This window comes from Artemia franciscana, chromosome 1, assembly GCF_032884065.1.
Source record: "Artemia franciscana chromosome 1, ASM3288406v1, whole genome shotgun sequence".
Taxonomy (NCBI): domain Eukaryota; kingdom Metazoa; phylum Arthropoda; class Branchiopoda; order Anostraca; family Artemiidae; genus Artemia; species Artemia franciscana.
The window spans coordinates 45,175,005-45,189,208 of record NC_088863.1 but is presented as its reverse complement, the minus strand read 5'-3'; the positions used below and the strand labels follow the sequence as shown (position 1 = coordinate 45,189,208).

General features: G+C 34.9%; 1 protein-coding gene across 2 annotated transcripts in view; it reads left to right on the top strand.

Moving 5' to 3' along the window:
* The window catches only part of LOC136030300 (phosphatidylinositide phosphatase SAC2-like), a 90,366-nt gene that overhangs the window by 6,932 nt on the left and 69,230 nt on the right, over positions 1-14,204 (top strand). For both annotated transcript variants that reach the window (XR_010618240.1, XM_065709176.1), the window contains exons 3-5: positions 5,813-5,893; positions 7,462-7,745; positions 11,973-12,197. Coding sequence is in view for 1 of the 2 variants with exons in the window: in XM_065709176.1 (XP_065565248.1) it covers positions 5,813-5,893; positions 7,462-7,745; positions 11,973-12,197 (590 nt within the window). In the remaining variant the exon portion in view is untranslated. The remainder of the gene's footprint in view (positions 1-5,812; positions 5,894-7,461; positions 7,746-11,972; positions 12,198-14,204) is intronic.

The window sequence follows — 14,204 nt, the reverse complement described above, 5'->3', positions numbered from 1 at the left end:
CACATGCAACTGAATGACTTAATGCACGGGGCTGTCGGAATAATGCGCAGTTCAACTGCAAAATGTAGTCTCCAGTGATGGCTGCGGGAGTCGGAGGAAGTGGAAGGGAGATACGCACTTTAATTTTATAGATTAAGTTGACAAAAAGCTGATCTTGTATGAAACTCGCCATCACCCACCCGAAAGCTTGTTTATAGTACGCTACTATCGTCTCCAGTAACTCATTGCTGACAATTCTAGTAAAAGGTGAGCGTCAAAACTTAAATTTATGTTTGTTTCATGCATGTGCATTGTTATTTATGTATTGCGTAATGTTTTAGAAATTAACTGAGCAATGTCTGCCAAATAGTAACTTTTCTTCACAACCTCTTCAAGAAAAATATACTGTTGAAGACATATGGAAGAAACGGGCCATCTTTACTTTTTAAGAGTGTGGTTAAAAAGTGGTTCCGTTACTTAAAAAGTAAACATTAAAGACTCGAAGGATGTGCAACAAAATTGATTGTATCTAAAATCCATAGGCAAATCATTGATATTTTGTGGTAGACAAGGTATTGCATTGCAAACCTATGATGAAACCACGGATTTGAAAAACTGGGGGAACTTTTTGGAGCTCATGGAACTTCGCTCTAAAGACAGTGATTTGATTCAACAGCTCTTCGTTACACATAAAAAGTATATCCCATACATTTCACTGACCATCCAGAGTGAATTATTATCTATTATCGAAGATCAAATAAAGCAACAAATAGTTGAACAAGTAAAAGAAGCAAAAATATTTCCCGTTATTACGGACAAAACTCAAGATATACCAAAACATCAGCAAGTTGCAGTGTTCTTGAGAGATGTTAATGAAACGTAGATGTTTATAAATCGTTCATAGGTTTCTATCGTGCTGAAAAAAACCGATGGTGAAAGATTAGCACCACTAATAGAAAATACGTTTCTTTCACTAGACCTGGACATTCAAAATTTACGTAGTCAATACTACGATGGAGCTTCAAACGTGAGAGAGCTTTATAAAGGTGTGGCAGCCAGAATACTTCAGGAGACCCCAATAGCAATGTATACTTACACACATAGCAAAAACAGCCACGCACACATGCTTAATCTATGTATTATTTGCTACTTCAATTCAGTGACTTGAATTAGAAATATGTTCTTTGTTCTTCAAAGTATTTATAATTTCGCTGAAAAGTCAACTAAACGCCATGCAGTTCTTGAGATGATTCAGAAGGGTACCAAATCCTTTCATTCCTTATCACAGCCTTAAAGTCACTAAACGATACCAGGTGGACTTGTTCGCATTGAAACAATGTGTGCACTGGTGGACAACTTTAAAGAAACTCTTGCAGCTCTAAAAGAAATGTTAGAGACCGATGGTGATGCTGACGGACAAGCTGATTCTTTGAAAAAAAGTATGGGAGATTTTAGCTTTGTTTTTACTTACTCCTTCTGAGAAGAGTTTTAATGCAATACGACATATTGTCGAAAACGTTACTGTTCACTAGTGTGACTTATGAAGTGTTAAAAAGGGCCAGGAACAGCACTGTCGAAGTACTACAGTCCTTTCTCAAGCTATTCAATCACAGCTCAGAATTAGCGGATAAATGTGGTTTTAGAGGTCCTGAAATGCCCCAAAAACGTAAAGTTCCAGCAAAATTAGGTGTTGGCTCAATAGTTCCATATGAGACAGCGCAAGAGTTTTTCAAAAACACAGTATTGTATCCTGTCTTGACATCCTAACTACAGCGATTGAAAGTGGGCTAGAGAAGAACAGGTTGGACGTTTTGAACAATTTAAGCGTAATGCTAGATGCAAATGAAATGAACAAAGACAAGCTTTTGTGTGTGAATACTATGAACTTGATTTTGAACTCAGTATGTCTGAGCTACAGTGCTTTCACGGAGTTGAGGATATAAAATAAAAACGTTCAAGAACGAGCATGTGTCTTTGCTGAAAAACGTTTGAAATTATTGTTTCCTCTAATTATTACCTTTAAACCTCACATTGACCATAGCATACAATCATGCATGGAAAAATGAGAATTATGCAGACTATGTGGTACAACTTGGGGCGGTATAAATAGAGCCCTTCTTAAACTCTACACGCAGTACATTAGACTAGTAATTGGGTATGGCCTGATTATCTATAGAGCTTGCTCAAAACAGCTCTTCAAGAAACTAGAATGTATACAAAATAAAGCAATTGGCCTTGCTACAGGATTTAGGAAAACAACAAAGGTTCCACACCTTCTACAAGAAGGAGGGCTCCCACCAAATGAAAATATTTAAACTATTAACTCTAAGATACGTGACAAAATTTGAAACAACCCCTCACCATTTTCTATTTCCAGAAGGCAGAGCTAGCCTGCTAGAGCCTAAAACCACACACTGATGCTAGCAATTACAGCCAGGGCATAATAACCCATCAAGCCTGAACATATGAAAATTAAAATAGCAAAAGAGTCATCATGGATATCAACCATCCCAGAGGTTAAGCTGGAATTTTTCTCCCCCAAAAAGGAAGAAATTGAATTCCAAACTGCAATCCAACATATCAAACAGCTTCTAAGAAAGGAATATAATGAATGTGCCCAACTATTTGCTGATGGGTCTTTAAGTGAAGAGGGATCGGGAAGTGGACGCTTTTTAAGAGAGCAGAGCCTATGCATCATGGAAAAAAAACAATGCAGGGATCAGCTAACTAACAGCTGAAGTAGCTGCAATCAATTTGGACTTAGAGACCCTATTTAACTGAAACAGAGAAATTAACATATAGTGGTATTCTCTTACTCTAAATCTGCCCTCAATATCGTAAAAAACACGAACTTTGAATCACTGGAAATAGACCTACATCAAACCAAACAAAACTTAAACAGCCTTGGAAGATTAGGCTTTGTAGGATTACGACTGAAACCATTACCTAAATTAAGGCAAACAAACTTATCCTCCTTTCCAACCTGGATGCAATCAGTGGGGTCCCATCGCCTGTGTACAAATACAGCTAATCTCAACTACCATTGTTTTTCATATAAACTAAAGCAGCTAAATGGAGAAGTTACCAATAACCCATTTTGCCAGTACTCTGAGCACACGGAAGAAACCCCTCAGCACATACTATTTAATTTTGAAATACTGGAAACAAAACAAGTCAGTCTCTTCAATTTGCAAACTAAACTGGGACTTAAATCAAACCCATTGACTGGTGTAAAAACTTTAACCCAATCTTCAAAAAGAGATTTCTTCATACATGTTTTTAGCCTACTAACGGATCTAAACCTGCAACACCATCTATAGTAGGTCAAAGTGAGCTGACTTATTGAATTGGATAAACCTTACCATGATGTTACCACATGTTTTTACCTAATTAGCTGATTTATCAGCTTTGCATATTCGTCCATATTTTGAATATTTAATTGAAGAAGCAGGGCTTACAACAACGGCGTTTATTATAAGTCACGTAATTTCTACGGCACAAGATACACTACGTAGTAAGCCAACATCCCATTCAGCCAGAGTTTAATTGTCCCAAGAAGAAGCGTACGAGCTTATTGCGAGAAAAGAAGAACAAACTAAGGATTGAGATATTGTCAACCGAATCCATAAAGAAGAGGGAAGATCTGGTTTTCAGGCCTCCCGCCTTGAATGTATTCATTTGTTTGATTGATTGATGAATTCTCGTAGTGTGAAAGATCTTTTTCTGGTCTTCGACGGCTGAAGACGTACTGCCGCAACACCACGGGGCAAGAAAGGTTATCTTCACTTGCACTGTTGACAATTGAAAGAGAAATACAAATTGACCGTATAATGTTGTAAATGAATTTAATGTGGAAAAATGTAGACAACTACACTTTCTGTAACGAGTCTGTTTAATACAGAGCCGAAACATTGATTTTTGTATTCCAAGATTAATTGTATATTGTAAGTTTATTTTATATGTACATATTAGTAATTTTGAAATATCATAAGATAGAGTCGAGCAACAGTACTTAATTTTATGTTTGTTTAATGTGTGTTTATTGTTTATTATGTATTGTATAATGTTTTGAATTTAACCAAGTAGTGCTTTCGCTGAATAGTAACTTTTCTTCAGTACCGCTCGATAAATTGTGCTATTGAAGACTTATGGCAGGTACATAATACGTTTACTTTTTTTTCATTGGGAATTTAGTATTCAGTAAAAAAATAATTTTCGAAAACAAGTCTTCGGACATCTTAAAAACATATTCAGGCTAGTGATTTTTCCAAACGTTTCAACACCCTTTTTTCCTGAAGGATATCACACGTCCCTTGCCTCCCCAGGTGTGAATCCCCTCTTCTCCTTCCCCATGAAAACGCTGGAGCTAAGCCTCTGTCAGTAGGCCCTACCAGCTTAATGTCGAAAAGCCTGCTTAAATGCCAAGATTTCCCCAAACAAAGCTAAATTGATTTGGCGGAGACTGTCGACTTAAAAACTTTTTGAGAACAAAATAATGTTGGTTAAATATCACTTGTAGAAAAATCAATCCTACAACATTGTAGATTAATTTTGTTAATTATCGGACTTAATTTCCCGCTTTTTTAGTGAAGTCGCCGAGAGGCTGCCAGTGGTTTTAGCATATTTGTTTTAATCCCTACTTCCCATGCTAAGTCACCCATGATCAAATTTTTGCAAGTTTTTAATTATCTTCCTTATGACGCTCGTGTTCGTAATTAGCGATTTGGAAAATCCATAAGCACACATTTTTGTAGGAATCAAACCCCAAATTTAAATATATACTTGTCAGGTTTGGGCTATGGAATTTTGCATTGAGCTGTTTTCCTTGTAATCAACAAGCTTTGAAACCTTCGAATTCAAAATGCTGGGGAAATCGAAGTCTTATGTGATTAATTTAGGCATTATAATGTCATTATTTTGTCTTTGAATGTTGATATTCTAATTCTAGCTGTACCATACTCAAGAATTTGAAAATTTAGATTTCGATGAAAGTAAAAAATTATTTGTAATTTGGCTAGTGGAGAATCGTATGAATGGGGAGTCGTGGGAGGAGGAAGGAGTATGAGGTTACCAATCCAATGACAAAGCGAATTGATAATCAGAAATTCTACTAGCAAGACTCTTAATTGTAGTAATCTTAATTTGATAATTATTAATGAACCCTATTTGTGATCAATTTAGGCGACATACTTCATTTTAGCGTTTGCATGTTCTATTGAGACTGCATAAGCCACAAAACTGAGCATTTGGATTTCAGTGCAAATTAAGAGCTGTGTAAAATTTGGCTTGTAAAGAGTTGTATGAGTGGAGATTTGTGGTGTCACTCAATCCTCATGCACTGTCATCTATTCAGAGTGTCACTCTTTGTCCCCTATAATGAATTTCTATTTTCCTTTAAATATTTTCCTTCTACCTTTTCTCACTCCATTTTGGAAACGAGCCGCTTTACGTTTGTGTCCAGAGGGTAATCGAAAGCTAAATTTTTTGGGTCCCGTCATACTCGATCTATAAAGTGCAGCCTAGCTAGACACGAAATAATGCCATTTGAGTTCATGTTCATACACATTTCCTTCATTGCAGAATGTGCCCTATGAAGTTTAATTTTGTATAGATGTTTTCTGCATAGAAGAGTGAATTATTAGAAATTTAGAAATCATATACATCCTATCCTCTGAACACATAAGCCATCTCTGGTTTCTGTATATAATTGTACCAGTTATAGTATTATTGCTAGTCCTATCTGTATAGCTGAAAGATTCCTTACTTTGGCTTTGTGTATGCAATTAGATCCTTGAATTAGATTGTCTAATTGATTTCTATACTTTAATTTTAGACTGGAGTATTTGTAATGAACAAGACTTAGAATGTGTTGGTTCCTGCTTTGGAATAATAGGTGTCATAGAACCTATCTCAGGTAAGATCTCATTTATTTGGACATAAGTAAACTAAAACGAAAGTATTTTGTCGTTTTATTTAAAAATAGGGAATTACATTTATGAAAACTTGTATCAGCACTTTTACCAATATTTACTTTTTGTCTCTTTTTTTTTGTCGATTTCGCCTATTTACCAACGGTTTTTACGCATCGATACCATCAGTCTATAGCCCATTCATTAGATCAAATATGCTACTATTGCAGAAGAAAATCTAACCAAAGTTAGAAGTCAGAAACACTGCTACACACGCTCCTCCTCCATCTTAATCTATTCAAATCCTCCCTCTTTACACCATCCCAGGAAGTTCCCATTTCCTTTCTTTACGACATCCTCCCACCCCAACTGCGGACGACCTGTTTTCCGTTTAGTCTTAGATAGTCGATCAAAAGGGCCAATCTTTGGCAATCTGCTGTCTTTCATCCACAGAACGTGCTCTAGCCATTTCAACCTTTCTCTCACTATAGCCGTAGAAAATGAGATTGATCCGCACTTTTCGTACCGACTACTATTTGAAATACGGTCAGTCAGCCGGCTAGCTTAAACAATTCTTAGGCCATTTGTTCGGAATACATCTTGTAAATCTTCCTTCGGTTTTCGGAGCGCCCATGCTTCAGAGCCATATTGGGCCACAGTCATCACTGTTGCTTCTAAATTCTAATCTTGGTTCGCAGACCTAACTTACTATTATCCCAAAACTTTTTCAACTGTGAAAAAACACCCTGAGCCTTGGCTATTCTACTTCTAACATCTTCACTGCTCCCACCGTCTTTACTAATAATACCGCCAACATAAATGAAGTTGTCTACTTGATCGGTCTTTTTGTTACCCAACGTCACCTTTTCATCTTCACTTATTCCTACCTTTAGCGATTTTATCACATCCTCTGTCTTTCCTAAAACCATACTGTTCTTCTGTTAAAACTTTGTCTACAGCATCTCTCAGTCTAAAAAGTTTTATCATGCTAAGTAATTTGCTACCTAAAGATGCCAGACTTTGCTCTATAATTATCACATTCACTTTTATCTCCTTTTTTTATACAGGGGTTTAATTAGAGTTTTCCTAAATTGCTAGGTACTTCCCCTTTTTCATAAATCATATTTACAATCTTCAGTAACTTATTTCCAACCTCATAGCTACCATATTTAAGAAACTCATTTAGCACACCATCAGCACCTATTTTTTTATAGTCATTTTAGTCCTGTTGCTAATTCATCTTCACAAAATAAATTTTCCTTCACATACAAGCTGTCACCAACTTTCATTTTCCTCTACATCTTTCCCTGTAACTAATTAAATAAGTTCTATGTCTCCAAATTTGATGCTTCCTACCCCTGGGATATGAGTTTCTAAAACTTCTAATAAATCCAGGTTGAAGCGTCTGAATTCGTCAGGCAATGTAATAGTTTTCTTTAATGCTGTACCATTTCAAGTTGCAATTTTTGTATCTTTCAAGTCATTGAAACACTTATGACCTCAAAAAAAGCAGTGGTCCCACAACCATTGGAGGTGTTTTACAATCTTTATGTATAGTTATTAATCCTTTTAGGTCTGTTTCCAAAGATCTTAGTCATAAAGCGATCTTGCAAAGTTGGTACACTGCCAGATGACAAAGAAGTCTTTAGAATAGATGAGGTGTCACTGTTAGAAATAGCTGCCGATGGCTATGTAGCTGGTGATCTGTGTAGATGTCATAAACATGGAGGAGTGGCTTCATCCCGAGCCAATGCAAATATTGGAAAATCTACCTTAATTAATACTATTGGCAGTTTCAAGCTGGCAACAAACTCTTTGAAAAATGCAACTGCACAAGCCGCAGTCATTGCTTCTCAGGTATGATATTTATCTCATAAATTTATCATTATCAAACGCAAAAAACATATACTAAAGATAAAGAAACTCAAAACATAGGTGCACGTATGGTAGTTGAGGGTTATCCGCCTTTCAGCTAGTCTTTAAGGTGGAAAAAGTGTTTTAATGATTCTGCTTGCATAAAATTTTACTGTTTCATTATATTCAATTTTAATCAAAATTAAAGTTATTATCTGAATTAACCTCATTTGTATTAATCTTATTCAAATTTAAAGGTAAAAATTTGCTGCTTACTAGCTGGAGTTTATCTGTTAAAGCTAAAATATAATTTATTATATTCATAATTGTATGGTTCCCAAAACAAATCCGTGGCAGTATTTTCCTGTCTTTTCTTTTCTTCTTGCAAGAGAGAGAGATAAAGGGAGTGGTATCTCACTCAATGGGCAGCCTAGTGGGAAATAAAGAGATTGGAAGTCCCGTTTTCCTAAAAACAAGCGAGCAGTTTTGATCTAGATCCCATAATTTGGAAATGTTGACTGTAAGGATCTGCTACTTCAGAGCGGTTTACTCTTTTTATTAACAACTGTTGAGAATCCAGGATGTGATCTATTTTCTTTTTACCTTATCTGTCCCAAAACAGACACCAAGTCATTATATAGGAGCGGGAATTTCCGAAAAGGGTATCTACATTAATTTTTCTCTCAGGATATTAAAAGTCTGATCAGTAATTTTATTATTTTTGAAGTGAATTACACACGTGCACGCTGAAAACTTGATTGCTATTTTCCATAGAGAAATACCACCTTAATATTTTTCATAATTACAACCTTAGTAACGGGTGATTTATCCTTGGTGATTTATTTCACTTATCCGTAGATTTTAGCGGAATGATTCTTTGTAATTTTTTTCTTTTTGCAAGTTAAGCCTTATTACAGGTAGTTTCATAATATATGTTGGAACATAGATATGCATCTGATCCATTATTCATTGGGCTGCAGTTAGCTTAGTTTAGTATCTCTTGTAGTGCTATTATTTTTTTATGATAAATTTCCATTTGGTAGATGAAAATATTCTGTCTCAAGTTCAGGGTGATGATTGGAATTTATGAGCAGAACTACCTTTATTCACAGTTGAATTCTAGTAATATAAGGTCTTTAGGTGAGTCCATATTAATAATCGAAGCGGAATTATATCCAAAAGACGATAAGTGCGATGCTGTTATAGAAGACGCAGAAGACACATTTATGTTTATCGGAACACATGTATAGGCTGTTTAAAGACAAAAAACTTCCATGATATGCAACTAATAACCGTCAATTACGGGATTTTTGAGCAGAAATCAATATTGAATTTATGAAAACTGTATGATCTGGTCTTAGCTAAGCTCACTGGATGTGGAATTTACTTTATCACAACAAAACACAAGGAGTTTTGGGACAAACAGACAAGTGGAATATCACCATTTTAGACAATGATTTTTGCCATTGGACTATCTAAATTATTTTGAAAAGTGGAAAAACTGTTTAAGACCATGATAACGTTTTGTCATGTGCAGAAATTCCACATGGATTACAATAGAAGTTTAACAATCCCCCCCCCCGCCCCCAAAGAAGTTTTGTCAGTGAAGAACAGTAGCTGCAGTATTTTTGAATAAATGTATCCAGATTTGAAACCAGAAATTAAATACTTGTAAATAGTTGACAAATTTGGAAGCGCTAAAAATGTGACCCTTCACCCCACCCCCACTGAGTCAGAAAAAAATAATGATGAATCCTTTTTTTGAGATACTGTCTTAAAATTACATTAAATCATTGCATCCATTGCTCAGGGTAAGCTTCTAGACGAGTTTCTAGCTGTTGTCTTTCTTACATCAATATTAGGTCTTATTCAAATTAAATAAAAAAAATAAGTTCTTTTTTTAAATGAAAGTAAGTAGCGACATTAAAACTTAAAACGAACAGAAATTACTCTGTATATGAAAGGGGCTTTTCTTTCTCAGCGCCCCGCTCTTTACGCTAAAGTTGGATTCTTTCTCTTAACTCTACTCTTTAAAACAGTAAAAAAACTTTAGCGTAAAGAGCGGGAGAAGGAAAAGCCCCTTTTATATACGGAGTAATTTCTGTTCGTTTTAAGTTTTATGTCGCTACTTACTTTCATTTAATAAAACTTGTTTTTTTTTATTTAATTTCTGGACGTTTATGAATTAATGCATGTTTTGATATTGGCTCTCCGCACATGAGTAATTAAAACGAAATTTGCGTATTGATTGTCTTTTGGCTAAATGGCTTTCTCATAGTTTTAACCAATTTTTTGATTACTTAAAAAGGCAATCAGAACTTTTCATTCTTTACGAACGTTTTCATTAGTAAAAAATATACGTAACTTACGAATTAACTTGTGTAACGAACTTCTATATTCATAATATGTTTTTCATAGTATGTTTTTATTGCGCATATGAGGGGGTTCACCCCTCGTCGATTCCTCGCTGGTAAATGATACCCCTGAATCAAAAAGGCCGTAGAATAAATAGTTGAAATTACTAAAAATACTTTAGCGTAAAGAGCGAGGTATTACGAGGAGATAAACCTCTCAAATGCGTAATAATTTCTGTTCTTTTTAAGTTTTAATGCTGCTCCTCACTTTCAGTAGAAAAAATTTTCATATTTATTTTTTCATTGTTTTTTTTTAAATAATGCTAGAAAATCCTCCTTCCTTGAAAGTTTCTTCCCCCATGAGAAGCTCCTCCATGGAAAGATCCTCCTACGTAACCCCTTCCCTCAACTCTCCGCCCAACCAAAAAAATACCCCTGAAAACGTCTCTACACTCCCTAGTAACCATTACTATGTGTAAACACAGGTCAAAGTTCGTAAGGTGACGCCCTCCCACGGGGACTCCGGGGGAGTAAGTCGTCCCCAAAGACACAGTTATTAAGTTTTTCAAATATGGCGAATAAAATGGCTATCTTAGAATTTTGATCCGGTGACTTTGGGAAAAGTTGGGCTCGGGAGGGGGCCTAGGTGCCCTCCAATTTTTTTGGTCACTTAAAAAAGGACACTAGAACTTTTAATTTCCGTTTGGATGAGCCCTCTTGCGATATATTAGGACCACTGAGTCGATACGATCACCCCTGGGGAAAAACAAACAAATAAACACGCATCCGTGATTTGCCTTCAGGCAAAAAATGCGAAATTCCACATTTTTGTAGATAGAAGATTGAAACTTCTACATTAAGGTTCTCTGATACGCTGAATCTGATGGTGTGATTTTCGTTAAGATTGTATGACTTATGGGGTGTTTCGCCCTATTTTCAAAAATGAGGCAAATTTTCTCAGGCTCGTAACTTTTGATGGGTAAGATTAATCTTGATGGAACTTATATATTTAAATCAGCATTAAAATGCAATTTTTTTATGTAATTATTGATATCAAAATTCCATTTTTTAGAGTTTCGGTTATTATTGAGCCGGGTCGCTTCTTACTACAGTTCGTTACCACGAGCTGTTTGATGATAGTACCAAAATGATGTACATTCTTCTTTAAATGTATTAAGTACTAGTAGAAACAAATGTCTTAAACTGGCTTTGAAAAAGGCTGCTAAGATAGGATTTTGCTTTCAAAGTATAGAATCAGATTTGCATGTTGTAATGTGTATTGAGCTATTTTTACAGTGTTAAGTAATTTTTGGGTTTTGCTGATAGAAATATATCGAAGACCGTTTGGTTTCCTTCATCTTGCCGCCTTATAGGAAATCCTGTTTACAATTCTTCCCACTGGTATTGCATATCAAAGCCAAAGGTGTACACTTTGGTTTACAACATAGCTCATAAGACTCCTTTTTTAATGTCTAACATCTCTTTCTAAATTTCGATGGCATCTGTGCTATATTTAAATCCAATGGATCAAAGAGTCGAGAAAGAGAGACTTAATTGGATAATAATAATAATAATTTTCATTGCTCTAAAAATCTTAGGTTCATAATACAAAAAGAAAAATTGAATTCTAATTAATTTGTGTTACATAAGCAAAAGCAATACACAAATTACAAAAATTTATTTCTTTGTTCCATTTTAGGTCTGATAAGTCATCCTAACCTTTCAACGCCATTTGTCATTAAACCTCTGCTCTCCTTTTACTTGCTCACGCTTTTTTTTTTTTTATAAATAACATGTTTAAAGTCTGCTTCTCAATGAGCTTAAAATTGGGAATGACAACACGCATTGATTGATGCCATGTTCCTTTCTTGTTTAGGTGCGACCTGGATCTAAGAAAGACCCCAGGGACCCGTCCCGTTTGGAGCGGAAAATTTGTGATGAAATACTGAAACTCTTTCATGGTACAAACTCATTCTACTTCTGTCCGACTGGAGACATCACAAAAGCAGTTGCCCGACAAAAGCCTGGTGTCAAAACTCAGGAAGAATGTGAGGATCGGTTCTTTTGGAACAAAGCCTTGCTGTCAAACACTAGTGGCTTTGTAAGTTATCTTAAAGTATGAATAAGGCTAATGTTAGGTTAGTCTAATTTACTAGGAACAAGAATGGAACCATAGTTTCATAAATTTAGCACCTGGCGTATAGTAGTGACAGTCCAGTTGTCCTGCTTTCGCTGATTTTGCGGGAAAATCCGAAGACAGCATAACACTATAAAGATTATAGTATAACAACTTACATATTTAACAGCACATTAATTTTGCATCCAAATATTCAAAACTAAACTGTAAAACATATTAGACAAATCAACTTTGATTTTAAACACGCTCCTGAAACATTAGCGTATTTTTGAAACATTAGAATCAAGAATAGATATCTGGTTGAACTCAAACCTGTTTTTCTTTTTGTGGATAATAGAAGTGATCAAGTGCAAAACACGCTAAAATCTAACTAACGATAGCCCGCAACACTAATTACGATGCGCAAATACCGAAATTGAGATCGATCTGCAAATCTAAGTAGAAGGGTTCCTAGAAATACTGCACTAGTAAAAAAAATTTTTTAAAGATCTTATTTTTATATTTCATTTACGTTTATGTATTTTTTTCATTTTAGTGTCAAATATTTTTTGGCAAATCATTTTTAGCATTGTTAATATCATATTTTGTATGTTTGCATCTACAAATAAATGCAAAGACAATAATAACTGATTACTTTTCCGATTTTCTTCAACAAGTATGGTCAAAAGTGGTTCTGAATTCATTATAAGGATGTGTAATATTGTGTGAGGTCTGTATAGTTGTAAAGCGTTTTTAAAATGGCCTTCAAAATCATTTGGTTTCACCACTCCTTTAATAAACCCCAAATAATTGTATTTCAAGCTATTTTCATACCACATTTGTGGCAGAATCCCCTTTAACATAAACCTTAGTGGAGAGAAGAGCAATAGAATACCTATAAAGTAGTCTACATAGATAATTCAATTTCATTTCTTGCAAACATTTTGTTCATATGGTTGTCTAGTGGATCTTTGGTTTAATACAATTTTACTCGTCGTGATATTGTAGTTGTATAGGATATTCTAGAAATTCATATTTGTTTTTTTTCTTCTGACAAAGCCATTCCTGGGCAACAGATTAACACCCTGCTGCCTGTTTTGGCATATTTCCTCCAGAGAGAATTCTATGAGGGGTGTTTGTATTCGAAAACATATAATCGCTTTAAATTTGAATTACTTTTTTTTAATTTGGTCAATTTCTTTTTTGGCCTCCTAGGCCTAAAAGATACATTTCACAAATTATGGATAATGAACATTTAATCACCACCACTAATTATGTAATGCTTTTTTGGTGTTTTTTTGCCATCCTTTTTCTGTATTAACAGTATCCCAACTATAGATGCAACAGAGAATAAGAATTAGCCCATTTTTGAAAAAAGCCAGTAGTGTGTAAATAATAATTGGAGAACCAAATTAGGCACCAATCATTAGATCGGATCAATCAATGGTGTTTTGTTGTGTTCCCTCCAAAGATAGCTATTTTCAAGAAGTGGGTGTCCATTAGAAAATCTGAAATCGATGTAAAATTCGAATTATTTTGTAAATTTTGTTACTTTTCTTCTAGCCTCCTAGGCCTAAAAGATGCATATTATAAACTTTGAACTATAAACATCTAATTACCACACCTAGGACGAATAGTTTTTTTCATTTAGTAATTGTCTTATCATCAGTTGTTAAGTAAGGCTTTTCTAGGACGACGAAGGGACTTGTGGTAACGATTATAGACTTGAGCGAACTTTGTTCTTTAGTACTTAGAGTTAAGGCTTCTTCTTTAATGTGTTTAAAACGTATAAACTCTCTTTAGTGAACAATAAAAGGACTATATTTTCGAAATAGCACCAAATACATGACCTAGCTAAAAATTTTAGACTAGAATAGTTAGTTTAGTTTTTCAGGAGCCGTTTACTGTTAAAGAAGGAATCAGCAAAATTAATTATTTGCTTACATAATTAATTTATGTAAGGATTTTAATAGCATCTCACTATTAAAGAAA